Source organism: Mesoplodon mirus (assembly GCF_964341445.2).
Source record: "Mesoplodon mirus genome assembly, chromosome: 9".
NCBI classification, from domain to species: domain Eukaryota; kingdom Metazoa; phylum Chordata; class Mammalia; order Artiodactyla; family Ziphiidae; genus Mesoplodon; species Mesoplodon mirus.
Window position 1 is genome coordinate 26,164,552 of NC_138985.1, and position 14,560 is coordinate 26,179,111.

At 43.3% G+C, this 14,560-nt stretch overlaps 1 protein-coding gene across 2 annotated transcripts in view; it reads left to right on the top strand.

The window, feature by feature from the left end:
* SUGCT (succinyl-CoA:glutarate-CoA transferase) overlaps positions 1–14,560 on the top strand; it is a 720,769-nt gene that overhangs the window by 668,817 nt on the left and 37,392 nt on the right. Inside the window, exon 14 of one of the 2 annotated variants that reach the window (XM_082631908.1) lies at positions 3,828–6,068. The exons of the other annotated variant lie outside the window; for it this stretch is intronic. Coding sequence (XP_082488034.1) covers positions 3,828–3,991 — 164 coding nt within the window. The 3' untranslated portion in view covers positions 3,992–6,068. Of the gene's footprint in view, positions 1–3,827; positions 6,069–14,560 lie in introns of those variants that run through there. 2 annotated transcript variants of the gene reach the window in all.

The following is a 14,560-nucleotide window of genomic DNA, read 5'->3' on the forward strand; positions in this document are numbered from 1 at the left end:
ACAAACCGCAGCTTCAGAATCTTTCTAAAATCAATCATATGCAAAATACCTGGTTTCTGAAGGGGCATATGAAAAAGGATATACAATTTCATAAACTGCAATATGGCTTACTTAGTAACTTATATTTATTTAAAGAAGCCTAAGCTTTCCAAATATATAGTATCTTCCAGGTGTCTTTATCCTAGCAAGTCTAAAAATTACCAAGTAATACCATTCCACTAACCTAAATTCTCGAAGATTTTTTTGTGCAAAGTGTTAAATGCCCTTCATCCCAAACTTGGTAGCACAGTGTTCGGTGTGGATCTGGAAGCTCCCAAGGAAGGAGGGTGCATAGTGAGGATGACACAAGTTGAACTGCCCTTTCCTATGGCTGGACCTGAAGAATTCCCTTATACATCATCCCTGCAGGGAGGTTAAAAGTCCAAGTTCTCGGGCTTCCCTGGTGGCGCAGTGGTTGAGAGTCCGCCTGCTGATGCAGGGGACATGGGTTCGTTCCCCGGTCCGGGAAGATCCCACATGCCGCGGAGCGGCTGGGCCCATGAGCCATGGCCGTTGAGCCTGCACGTCCGGAGCCTGTGCTCCACAACGGGAGAGGCCACAACAGTGAGAGGCCCGCATACCGCAAAAAAAAAAAAAAAAAAAAAAAAAGTCCAAGTTCTCAGTATCAATACCACAGTACTCCAGTGTGGATGAATCTCAAAAACATTATGCTAAGTGGAGGACACCAGACACTAAAGGCCACATATTGTATGATTTCATTGATATGGAATATCCAGAATAGAGAAATCCCTAGAGACAGAAAGAAGGTTAGTGGTTGCCAGGGGCATGAGGGGAGGGGAGAATTGAGAGAAACTGCTTAAGGAATGAGGGTTTTACTGAGAGTGCAACTGAAGGTGGGGTCTGGCTGCTCGCCAATAAAGAGGCAAGGTTGGCAGAAAGGAACGTTTGCCTTATTTTGGTTGCCGGCGACTGGGGGCCGTGCAGGAGAGGGCGGATGCCTGTCCAAAGGCCGACTCCACCCCTCACAATCAGGGGGCAAGAGCTTTTATAGGTTGAAGGAAGGGGCTACGTGCAGAAACAGCACAGCCAGCTGTGACCGTCATCTTGAAATCGGTCATCGCTGGTCTGAGCAGCGTCATCCTGGTTGTTTTAAGTACAGTTAATCTTCAGTTCCAGGGTCGGTTTGTTCCCATTTCCTTGAGGCCAGTTCTTGGAATTGTGGCAGCTAATGTCATGGCTACAGTCTGGCCATCACGTAGTTAACTTCTTCCACCTGATGGGGTTTCAGTGTCTATAAGACAGCTCACAGGGTAGGGCTCAGGATATTATCAGTAGCCCTTGAGAAGGAACGAAAGGTCCTGAACTACGCTTAATGACTAAACTATTATTATTTAGTCTTGTTGTACGGTTTTCCTTTGTTTCTGCATTTTCTCATTTCTCTGATTAAACTTATTCTTTGGTTAAAGTTTTTCCACAGACAAAAGGCAGGCGGAGGACATGGGGGGCAGGGACCACAGGTAGGGTCCTGCTCCGTTTCAGGAGCAATGGAAGTATTTTGGAACTAGATAGAGGTGGTAGTCACACAGCATTGCAAATGTATTAAATGCCACTGAATAGTTCACTTGAAAATGGTGAATTTTATGTTATGTGAATTTCACCTCAACCCATTCTTTTTTTAACAAAACTCCAAGTTCCTAAACCCAACAGACCTGGACTTGGAAACTGACAGCTTCCTAGCTGTATGATGTTGGGCAAGTTATTCTCATTTTCTAACCTGGATCCTAACTTTAACCCTTTTACCTTAAACCTCCGTCAACATCCATACAGGATTGCCGTGAGGATTATAGGAGATCATGTATGTAAACCCTTTGGCACAGTGACTGGCACATCCTAGATTCTTAGGAAACGGTTGCTACCACTGCTAATACTCCTGGCAGCAGCAGCAATATCAGTAAATGGTAGCTGTGTTTCAACCCAGATTCCTGAATAGTCAAGTGACTATTTTCCAGTTGATCGTCTTGCTTCAGGTCATCCAGTTAGGAACAAACCACATACATGACTTCGACTTCAGCCTTGTATTCGCTCAGCAGAGTCCTTCTCTTGAAAGACAAGTTTTAGATGAAAACCATGGTTAATGTCAAAATGGAACACATCCCTAAAACACCAAATTATCAGCTTTCCCGGGAGCATAGGGGACACTGCTTCCCAATGTGTGCTCCTTTCCTGAAAAGGGACCAACCCGTGAAAACACAGTCATACACTGGAGCATTTGGAAGGAAGTGTGAGAAGGGGGGAAAAAAGGAATTTCCCTGAGCTTCAGAGAAGGAAAACTGTGGAATCAGTTGGAAGTTGCCGTTTATCTGGAGTGGGTGGTATGGGTTGTGACAGAAAGGGGCGGCTTGATGGTTTTAGGAGGTCTGTGTCCTCTCTCTCTCCATCAGCAGTGGCTTCCTCAACATGACCTTTTCTGAATGGAATTCTCCGAAGACCCGGGAGCACACTTGCTGCTTTACTGACTGACATTCTGTTACCCACATGTGCTTTGGTTTTATTTGTTCTTCCTATGAGCTCCCCAAATCGAGAGGAGGCTGGAAGAATTTTTATGAGATAGAAATGTACTGTTTTGTAGTCTCCTTGTGACTCCCTAATTTGTTTTCCCGAAGCCTAATCAAGTGAGATGTAAAGGACAGCCAACATAAATACCAGTTATTGAATGAGGCAACAAAAGTAAAATCTGTTGAAACAGCATGTTCCCCAGCTTGTCCATGGAAGAGTGAGAAGCAAGACGAGGCTGCTAAGGTTATGGAAAGTACATGGTCTTCAATGTGAGACAGCTCAGGTGGACATGGATTTGCTTCCTGGTGCTATTAATTATTAGCCATGTGACCTTGAGCAAAAACCTTATTAGCTTTGGGGACTTTAGTGTCGTTATGTGAAGATTGGGGATGATAAAATGCATCCCCAACAGGTGTTGAAAGCATTTCTTGAGTTACCCTGTTTGCAGTGGCTCAGTGCTCAGCAAAGAGCTGACAATAAACATCCTTTTCCCCTTGCACTGAAAAGCATCAAGGGAGGTGATGGGGCAGCTTTTGTCGTCATAGTGGCCGGCAGGTTTTGTGCATTGTTGTGGGTTAGGGGATGCTTACTTCGTGCTTTCTGTCCATTATCTCATTTAAATCCTTACATCAAGTCTATGTGGTAAACTTTATCATACCCAGTTTAGTTGCAGAACATGAGGCTCAGAGACGTTAAGTAATTAGTCCGAGATGGTGCTGCTCAAAAGTAGAAGAGCTGATATCCAAACAGAAGTCTCTCTGACAATGAAGCTTGTACCCATAACCTCTTCTACCACCTAAAGTCTTCACCCAGGGTCTGGCTGAGGTGTAGTTGATCTGTGGTCTGTTGAACTGAATCTTGGAACCCTACAGTAGATGCTGAGTAGTAAACCTTTGTGTTACCTTCACCTGGGGTCAGATTTCCAGCTTCAGAGAGACACTGTGTACCCATGGCCACTGTTCTCTGGGACCCAGAAAGTCAACTCAGTTGAGTGACCTACCCCTGTGAGTCTTTGTGACAGGCCAGGCGCACCCATGTGGCCCCCTGCATGGTGGTGAGCAGGTCAGATGACCACTGCACAGTTGGATAAAGCTAAGTCAAGAAAAGCCATGTGTGCAAATGCAGTTCTTTCCAAAATGATGGTCCATCTGCAAGGGTGTAACTGGCAGTGATATTCCTGGCATTCATCGCAAACACCCCAGGCTGCTTGGGTAATGAATTTCTGAGGGTTAGTCATTAACAGGTTTCCTGCTTTCCTCCCCCTTTGACAGGCCCAGCTGTGAGATACAGTGAGTTAAAGATGTCAGAGGCCAGCCCGCCCCCCCTGCTTGGGCAGCACACGACGCACATCCTGAGGGAGGTCCTCAGATACGATGACAGGGCCATCACAGAGCTGCTCAGCGCTGGAGTGGTGACCCAACATGAGGTTGAGTGACAAAGGAAATATGCTTTTTTGCAAAACCACAGTTTGAATGCATTTTGCTAGCAAAGGCAAAATAGCCTTTCTGGACCCTTCTCCCCAATTCTGGTGCCTGCCACTGAAAAGTTAGAGGAATTCCAGATTTCCTGCCTGGCGTCTCCAGAATGGCTCTGGTATCAATGAATCTAGTGCTTTCTAAACGTACCCCACCTTTGATTCCTTACTATTTCCCCCCAGATAATAGATTAATTGTGGATTTGTGGGGTTTTTTTTTTTTTTGGGTGAAGATTTTTTTTTTCTGGAAAAGTACATTCCTCATTCTAATTACGTTAATAGCCTAAACGTTTGCCCCTCCAGCCCACGCAGGTCTGAAAAAGAGCAGATCTCTTGACATTCTTTACTTGCACATAAAGTCCTCATTTAAACCTTTGTTAGGAAGTCAAAGCAATAAGCAGAATGACAGTCTCGGTGATTGATTTTAAACAGAATAACTTAATTTTGAGCTCATGAACCCTTTGTTAATCTGTAATTTAAACCATGGAATTTGTTAATGTCCATTATAAAACTGAGCTCCATTCTCCCCCATGGGGGTAAATAATGGCTTTATGTTGTATTTCTTTGATTATTTCATGAGACATGGCAGAAAATCAGTCTCCACCAATGAATTTTGGGATGTAGGGGGTGAAGAGTGGTTCCTTAATTGGTACCTTATTTTGAGCCAAGTACAAATGCAACAGATTTTTAAATGAATGTCAGATGACTATCTCGGTATTAAATAACGTCTAAATAATGATAAATTGGAGAATGAAAGGAAAATATTTCTTTGTGATCTGAGTATCCACTGTAGAAGAACATACCATGCCTTAATATTAAGTATTTGCATTTAAGTATTTGTCAGTGAATTCGAAATATAGAAACATCTTCTGTCCAGAAGGTGGTAACTGATTTGCCTATATGTTCCAGGATGAATTGTCACTCAGACTGCCAATCACCCAAGCCCAGGTACAGACCAAGGAATCAGATGACCCCATGATCAGTATCCTCATATGAACACAATTCACGCTGTTAGGCACATATATCTTAAAGCCATGTCATTACATGCCAAGTGGTCACTGAAAGTTAAATTACAGATGTTCATTTTTCAAACTGTGATTTAGAGCTAGTTTTCTTATGGGGTTCTTTTTTATTGGAAAGATTCAAGCCATTTATGCATGCTGTAAGCCCCAATATGTTTGTAGAATCAAGGACTCCAAATAAATAGGAAGTTGGTCTTCTCATGAGGCCTCCTGGGACCTTTTAGAAGAATGCCTACTAATTCTTGAAACACTTATTGTCCTCTCTGCTTTCCTCTTTGTGGACAACTTATTCTGAAGAACTCCTGCTGTTATCCCACTAGTTAGAATTTCATCATGCAAGGGTAATTTGATACCTTCTTCAGTACTTTTCCCCCAGTGGCTAATTTGTGGATATATATTTGGAGACATTCACTTCAGGCCAGACATCTAAATGAAATTCTTCCATGTATATACAATTAGTAATGAAAATGGTAAAAGGCTGGATGACAGAGAATTGGCAAAACACATACCTTGAAAGACGTTTCTCCACCATTTCTCCTAGTGATCCAAGTAGATGTCTTGAAATGCAAATTACTTGGTTACTGAACAATAACCCTTAAATATCCGGGTCGTCATATGTAGCAGGATGTTGATCATTCAGAGAGGGTCACAAAATGCCTCTAAAACCTTGAAATCAATCACGGTTGATTGATTGTGCAGTCTTGGTCCACAGCAGAGTTGCCGTTGGAGACCGTCTCCAGTGTAATCATATATGTAGCTGTCCAGATTTCCACCTACACACCTCAGAACGATCCAGGAGAACTTTGAACCTGTTCATTACCCAACAGATAGCACTTACCCAACTGATTTAGTGAGAGAAGTAATTTAGAATATATTTCAAGTTCAGATAGATAATTAGTCCTGCAAGAAACACTGTGCTTGCTAAAATTTCTAGCAACATGTCCCAGATCAAGTTATACGTATAAACAATGTGCTGTTTTAATTATCAGGACCTATTATCTTATGCATTTCCAAAGCCAAACATACTATTAAGATACCATATGCTCGGGCTTCCCTGGTGGCGCAGTGGTTGAGAGTCCGCCTGCCAATGCAGGGGACACGGGTTCATGCCCTGATCTGGGAAGATCCCACATGCTGCGGAGCAGCTGGGCCCATGAGCCATGGCCCCTGAGCCTGCGTGTCCGGAGCCTGTGCTCCGCAACGGGAGAGGCCACAACAGTGAGAGGCCCACATACCACACACACACACACAAAAGATACCATATGCTCCAGTTCACTTTGTGTCAAGGCCTACCTTCTGGCAGATTTGTGTCTGAGGTTGGCCTAGAAAGTTCTTTGAAACTTCGCGGGTTAATCATTATGTGTGTCCACGAGCAACTGGTCTCCTTCCCTTGATTTTTTTCTTAAACTTTCTGCTGCCATGATTTTCTGGTTAATCAAGCATGATATTTTCCATCTTGCATTCTGATATGCTGAATGTTTCCCCAGAAGAAGAGAAATGAACATTGACCAGTTTTGTGTGACTCCCCCGGGTTACTTGGTGTTCTTTCGTGTTCAGTCCATCTACTAGGAGTTAGAAGCCCAATCATGATTTAAAAAAAAAAACAGAAAAACAAAGGAGGTCTCACATAGGTTATTTCATACTAGCTCATTAGACTATTAGACTATGTGGGGTTAACCTCTTAGATAACCCCACAGTGGGGGGCTTTTGCATAAGACTTTAAGACCCCTGCTTTCAGCCTTTTGCACAGAAATTCACACCTGCTTGTATCTCACCTGAATTTGATAGCTCACCACTGACTCTTTGGTCCCATGACGTTGGTATGTGGTCTGCTTTTATGGATGTGAGTCTTGCTTGTCACTGTCCCATGTGGCTCAATGCTGCCTTTATCCACAGGACCCGTTCTCCAGATCCTGGGCCAGCAGGTGCTGAGAAAGAACGTTAGGTTCAGATCGTCTGCCTCTGCTCTGACAGCTCATGTGGCAAAGGAGACGAGAGGGAAAGAAAGGCACAGTCCTCACCCTCCATTCCCTGGCCCTGGGCTATTCATTTTCAAACTCATCCCCCAAGATTAATAGATTCTTCTTGCATTTGCTTCTGTTCATGGGGGAATATCCGCTATACTGAGTCCTTAAATTTATGAGATTCTTCAGACACGAGATGCCTGCAGAAAATGGTTGTTCACCTTGATTGTAGTATCAATGCCACTTAGGAGGCCAGAATGTCAAGCTCACTTCTTTTCCCTCTCTATTTTGTGGTACAATCATTATTTGATAAGGAGCATGAAAAGGTTCTGGAAAAAAGGTACATAATTCCATTTCAAACAGCTGTTGGGAAAATAAAAAGCACATCACAGGGGAAATGTAGAACTTTTCTCAGACATCAGGATAAAATTGTGTTACTTCTTACAATCCTAGTAGAGAAATACCAGGGTTCAGTGTTTTATAAATTCCTACTCTCATATGATGCTTAAATGGTTTCTCTGTGTAGACATACCAGGCTATCTTCTGGGCACAAATGGACCTGAACTTTTAAACTAAGCTGGCTCTATGCAGGACAGGTTTATGTGGTGAGATTCGTGGAGTATAAGCACCTCCAACAGACACGTTTTCCCCAAAGCCGATTCAAAACCGTGTCTTTTAGTATCACTGTAGGAAGTTAACATATTATTGACAAATGAATGCAAATACTTTGAAACCATATATTTTTTCTACACACTAGGGGGAGAGAATGTGAGTTTTAAAGGGAGGAGAGTTGGAATAAGTGAATTTGATGAGGAGGAAGGGAGGAGAGAGCACGCCCAGGTCAGGCAGACCCAAGGGTGTGTTGGCCCTGGGGACCCTGGGGAGCCCATCCCAGTGTGAACCCAGCCTGACCTGATGTGTGAATGCCAAGAGGGGAGGACGGGCACTGGGAGAAACTCAAATGCTACCCAGGAAACGGAACTCACCCACCTCAGATTTTTTTTTCTGGAGAAATAGTTCTTTTTTCCCATTCTTTAAGATCTTAACATTAAAGGGACTACCCAGCCTCCTGACCCTTTGCAACATTTTTAAAAATTTTTATTTTATATTGGAGCATAGCTGATTAACCGTGTTGTGTTAGTTTCAGGTGTACAGCCAAGTGATTCAGTTATACATATATCCATTCTTTTTCAGATTCTTTTCTCATATAGGTTATCACAGAATGTTGAGTAGAGTTCCCTGTGCTGTACAGTAGGTCCCTGTTGGTTGTCTGTTTTATATAGAGCAGTGTGTATATGTCAATCCCAATCTATCCCCCCCGCCACCCTTCCCTCCTGGCCTCCTGGTAACCATAAGTTCATTCTTTAAGTCTGTGAGTCTGTTTCTGTTTTGTAAATAAGGTCATTTGTATCTTTTTTTTTTAAATAAGAGGCGCACCAAAGAGGCCCATGTCCTAATTCCCAGAACCTGTGGATAGTGTCACCTTCCATGGCAAGAGGGAATTAAGGTTACTAATCAGCGGACCTTAAAATAAGGAGATTATCCTGGATTTTCCTGGTGGGCCTGATACAATCACAGGGGCCTTTAAGTGTGGAAGAGTCAGTGTCAGAGTTACATGATGGGAGAAGGATTTTTCCGATTGTTACGGGATTTGAAAATGGAAATGAATGAAGGAACGTAGGCATCTTCTAGAAGATGAAAAATGCAAAAAAAGAAAGGATTCTCCCTTAGAGCCTCTAGAAGGAAAGCAGTCCTGCTTGATTTTAGTCCAGTGAGACCTATTTTGGACTCATTTTGGACTTCTGATCTCCAGAACTGTAAGATAATAAATTTGTGCTGTTTTAAGGCACGGCGTTTGTGATATTTTGTTACAGCACCAATAGGAAACTAATATGGAGGCTGCTCTTCCTTGGTTTGAAAGTCTAAAATGACAGGAGAATCACTGCCATGCAGAGTGACTAATTGACACCTCCCTGTAAGTCCATTTTTTTCTACTTTCTCTTTTTTTATTTCCACTTCCTTTTTGACTTTTCACTTTTTCCCCATCCTTCCTCTATAGTAATGTTTTCTTTCTCCCTCTCCTTTATCTTCCTCTCCCTCCTCCTCCGCTTCTTTCTCTCTTTTTTTCTTTTTGTCCATGTTACATAAGCATGGACACCAAAAGCCACCACTGACCTCGAGAAAAATAGGACTTGCTCAGTGATCTGGAAGATAACTAGTGGTAATTCTGGCCATGACTTCAGCTCCACAAGCGATTTTGGCTTAATCCATGGGCGGGGTGAGCCCTGAATAACTGGCTGCCTCTCCTTCTCCCTCAAAACTCAGGGAACGAAGTGAAGTAGTGTTCCAGATGTCACCCCAGTCTGGGGCAGAGCCCTTGGGCTTGCTACCTGTCACATGCCCCCAGTGCTAAGAAAAACATAGATAAATAAAATGTAATACAGAGCAGAGACTAGACTCTGTGACAGCCTGGGTCTTGCTGTTGTGACTGAGTTTTCGTCAGAGAAAGGGGAAGGAGGGCATGAAGGTTCATGGTTCTGCTCCAGCACTCAGCCTTGGCCTTTGTTTCTGGCTTTTTCTTTTCTTTTGTTTTTTTGGCCTTGCCACATGTGGGATCTTAGTTCCCCAACCAGGGATTGAACCTGTGCCCCCTACAGTGGAAATGCATGGAGTCTTAACCACTGGACCACCAGGGAAGTCCCTTTGTTTCTTGCTTTTTCTTGGAGAAGGCAGCTACTCGGCCTTCAAGGGGGATTAGTAGTTTGCCCCTAATCACTGCTGTCAAACGGCCTCCAGAAAGGCGGTACCTTCTCCACCTTGGTTTTGCCATCTGTGAAATAGGGAGCCTGGGTCCTCACAGTTCCCTTTGCTTTATTCTTTCAACAGGATGAAAAACACTCAGACGCACCCCTCCTTTCTTCCCCCACCCCTTTCTTTTTATTTGCAAATGAACCACATGACAGTCTGTTCAACTCATATTGGTTTCTTTGGCTCTTGACCACAGAGATTGGAGGAGCAAAGCTTTCTTGCTACTCGTCTGCAGAATGAGCACAACTTGCTCTCACCCAGAACTTGTGCACAAACGCTGCCCATGAAGCAAGACATAGCTTCAGAACTCACAACTGAGAGGAAAGAAATTAATGTAAAACGGCCACAGGAAAATATCTTTCTGTCCGCCCCTTTACCTCTTTCTGAACCTAGAGAAAAATTCGGATTGCCGTAGCATCTCTTGGTATGGGACATGGCAACATGTGTGACACACATTCACCCCAGTAGACTTGGATTTATGTTTATAGGTTTTACAAAGGACTTCCTGGCTGTTCTTGATCAAAGCTTTGAAATATACTACTAATGGACATTATTGTGTTCTTCTCAGAGGGTCAAGAAAATTGTAGCGTCTATTTTGGGGGGACTGCTAAAGATTCACTATTTGGGGGGGTAGAAAATGAACTATATTTCCAGGATTGTCATTATAGATAGCCAAACGCTCGCAATGGCATTGACACAGATGAGGGGGCAAAACAGAAATGCAGTGACCCACAGGTCACCTCTGGAAACAGTGCCCAGTGACCCAGGACCCTGAATCTTCTCAGCTTGATTTGCTGAGCTGTGCAAATGGGAAAGTGTTCCATTCTTAAAAAATATGACAGAGTTGGAAATATCCAGTCACTAGGGTTTCCATCTCTGGGCCCCTGTTTCCCATCTTCTGCATCCCAAACATTTGTCTGGTTCTCCAAATTTACTTTCTGGGAAAACCTAAGTGAAAGGATGCGGGCCCAGCACGCGAGCAGAGGTGGTGCTCAGGCCTCGCTAAGTGATTCAGTTAGCTGAAGTCACCGACAAAACCCTGCAGAGATGACAGTGATCAAAACTCATCAGTTTGTGCAGCTACGCTCATACGACCCAGGTGACGTGGTGAAATGAGTAGCTTGGTGGGCCTCTGTGTGGGTACATTTCTGGGGGAAGGTTTTTTAACTTGGGAGAATGAACAGTCAGAGCTAGAATAGGCCCAGCTTGGGGAGGAAGAGGATTCTGCTGGTAGAGTTAGTACCTTTCATTTCCTGTGCAAAGTTGAAGTAGACTTACTCTGCATCCGCGTGAAATAAGAGCTCTTATTATATTCTGTTTTTTCCTCTCTCTCTCTCTCTTAGGATACATGATAGATGTAGTTCAGCAATGCTGGAAGATCTGCTTATGAGTTCTGTGACTGGGGTTAAATTTGATGCTTAATAATAATAAATAATTATAATGACACCAACAACTGTATCTGTTAAGGTCTTATATGTAAAGCAGTATCCTAATAGATTTATGTGTACTAATGCACTTATTCAATGTGCCTGGGAAGCCCTGAAGGCTACTGCCTGAAGATGGAGGTCGGGGCTTCCCTGATGGTCCAGTGGTTAAGACTCCACGCTTCCACTGCAGGGGGCACGGGTTCGATCCCTGGTCGGGGAACTAAGGTCCCACATGCTGCATGGCATAGCCACGAAAAAAGAAGAAAAAGATGGAGGTCATCATGTGAAAGTGGACACACTCACAGGCCCTCTGCTCAATCACCTTCCGTGTGACTAAGTGGTACCCTGCCGTCATTACCACGGACACTACCCTCACATTGTGTCCCTAAAGCTCATGCACCCCAGGACTTCGGGTTCTTCAAAGGGGTAAAGGGCAAGACATATCAGGAGCAGAAAGACCCTAATCCATTCATTTCAACCTTTGCAAATGCTCTAGAAATAACAGGGTTCCCAAAAGGATCAGCTTAACTCAAACACTGTCAGCAAAACCCTCAGGAAGGTCTCCTCAGGCTGCCGTCTCAGGGAGATATCACAGTTTTTCAACGGTTAAACATCCTAAGAACCTATACGTCTACCAAAGAGGACCTGAAAATGTTCCCCCCACTCCAGAAGATTTTTCTGTGTATGAATTTACAGAGATAGCCTGCCATTTGTGAATCTTTTTAAAGGTTCAGTGGAGCCATAAGGTTGCTGAAGAAGTAGGTCAAAAGCAGATCTCCCAAAGGCCGTTGCTGGGAAAAATGATAGAGCCTAGAACACTTGGACGTAACCACGTAGGGGGCACCATTTAGTGCCCTAGAGAACAACCAGCATACTGCAGAAACCTAGACCTGGAGAGAGAGAGACCTCAGTGTACACAAAGGATAGCTTCTTAGAGGTACTGCACGCCAGGAAACGAGTGGCACCCATGTCCAATGAAATTCCAGATTCTCCTTGGACAGATGAAAGAAGTACGACAGATATCTAGGATGATGTATATGGCTCCAGCGTGAATGACCATGTTTAGTAGTAGGAAAATACTCATTTGTGTAAAATTCTACTCTATCAGCAAATTCAGTGAAAAATGGAATTCCCCCCAAATGAAAGAGACAGCAGTGAACCATACAGATAACTTCTCTCGATCTGTTTGGAGCAATTTCAAAGCGTTGGAGTGGAGGGGAGAGGGGAGTACATCTTGGTGTTTGTCTTAACCCAAGAACGAAGCGTTTTCTGATCTCCACAATTGGAAGTGATTTCTGCATCTTGTTTGCCATCTCAGGCCTCTGTATTTATCTGACCATAACAGTTATCACACACTGAGTTATAATTACTAGTCACCAATGGCTCTTTCCTATTAACTGTAATATTGTGGGTATCTTAGTCACCACTGCATCTCCAGTGATTACCATGATGCTTACTCTATAGGAGACACACAGTAAATATCTGTCCACTAGACATTCTCTCACTCACCAGATTACATGTTCTATGAGAGAAGAACTGGTTATGTTCATTCTTTTTTTAACTCATAGTGCCTGTAATAAACACTTTTCAAAGATGGTCACCATCAATTCCTCCTTCCCGACAGGCACATGCCTCTCTTCCTATCAAAAGATGCACTTTATTTTCCTTCCCCTGGAACCTGGGCTGGTCTGGTGACTTGCTTTTTTTTTTTTTTTTTGAACTTTTTATTTAAAATAATTTTATATTTACAAAAACTATTAAAATAATACTTAGAATTCCCATATACCGCTCACCTAGTTTCCACTAATATTAACATTTTATGTAACCAATGTACAAAATTAGCTAAGCCAGCAAATTAACGTTGATACAATACTATTAATTAATGCACAAACATTATGCAAATGTTACCAGTTGTCTCACTTTGGGAGGCAGAATTCTATAGTCCCCAAGATTCCCAGCCCCTGATGTACACATACTTTCTCCTAGTTATTCAGTCAAACACTAATCTAAGTACTGCTGTGGAAGGATTTTGCAGCTATAATTAAGGTCCAAAATCAGTTGACCATAAGATAGGTAGATTGTCTGGGTGGGTCTGACCTAATCACATGAGTCCTTTAAGTCTGGGTCTAGAAGTCAAAGATATTAGGCCAGAGATTTTTAAGCACAAAGGGGGTTTGACATGAGAGAACTTTTCAAAAGTGACTCATTTTGACCAACAGAATGGGGTAGACGTGATACAGTGCCAATTCTAGGCTGAGCCTTGAAGAGGTTTAGCATCATCCTCTTTTGCTCTTGGAAATCGACCACCATGAAAGGCCTCTGACCACTATCCTTTGAGGAATCCTGTGATACCCATGCCCACTCTCTTCAGAGAGCAGCCACTTGGAGGAGCCCAAAGATACCAGATATGTGAGTGAATCTCTCCCAGACTTCCACCCCACCTCTGCAATCACATGAATACAACTGAGTAATCGACAGCAGCCACTGCCCCGTGGAGCAGAAGAATGGCCCGGCTGAGCCTTACCCACATTTCTGACCCACATAAACTAAGGTGGTTTTATTCCACTGTTGTGACGTGGTTTGTTATAAGCAAAGTTCTAACTCAGAGAAGGATCTCAATATTAAATGTTGTTTGATGAAGAGATTTTTTTTTTTAGCATCACAATCTTTTTATTATGATTTCCACTGTGCCCAGCCTCTGGGAACATCAGCTCCTTCTGGAGTGAAAGCTGAGCCATGGGGAGGAGCATGCAGCTATAGTGATGGGAAGACAGGGCTTGAGGATGTTCCCCTCAGCTTACTGTCAAGTTACCATCCACAGAACAGCACACAGGAAGGGCATGAGGGACCAGAGGCCATTGGATCCTCCATTATTACTTGAGTGCTTTCAGAGTCCTTCTCACAAGTCTGTGTTTGGCCAGGAGACAGATCAGAGACCATCTCTTATAGGAGGCTAAGCTTGATGCCCTTTATTTTACCATGGATCTGGAAAGGCCTTGCTACTTATACCTTGATGTTCTTACAGCACCGTGATTAATTGAAATAACGAATAATAAGTGCTATGGTTTTTAAATTATTTTTTCCTATTGAAAGAGGGCAACCAAAAACCTGCTTTGGTTGCAAATTCTTCTAAAATGAATTGACCCACTATTGTCCTGTAAGGAACGGAATGTGTTCCTTTAGATGATGTGGTGCCCCAGGTCATTGTTCTGACCAGATGCACATTCCTTCCCATCCTCAGGTGAAACTGAGGATACTTATGATCAGAAATTGTCATGTTCTCAATCTGGGAAGAGCTTAAACTCCAGA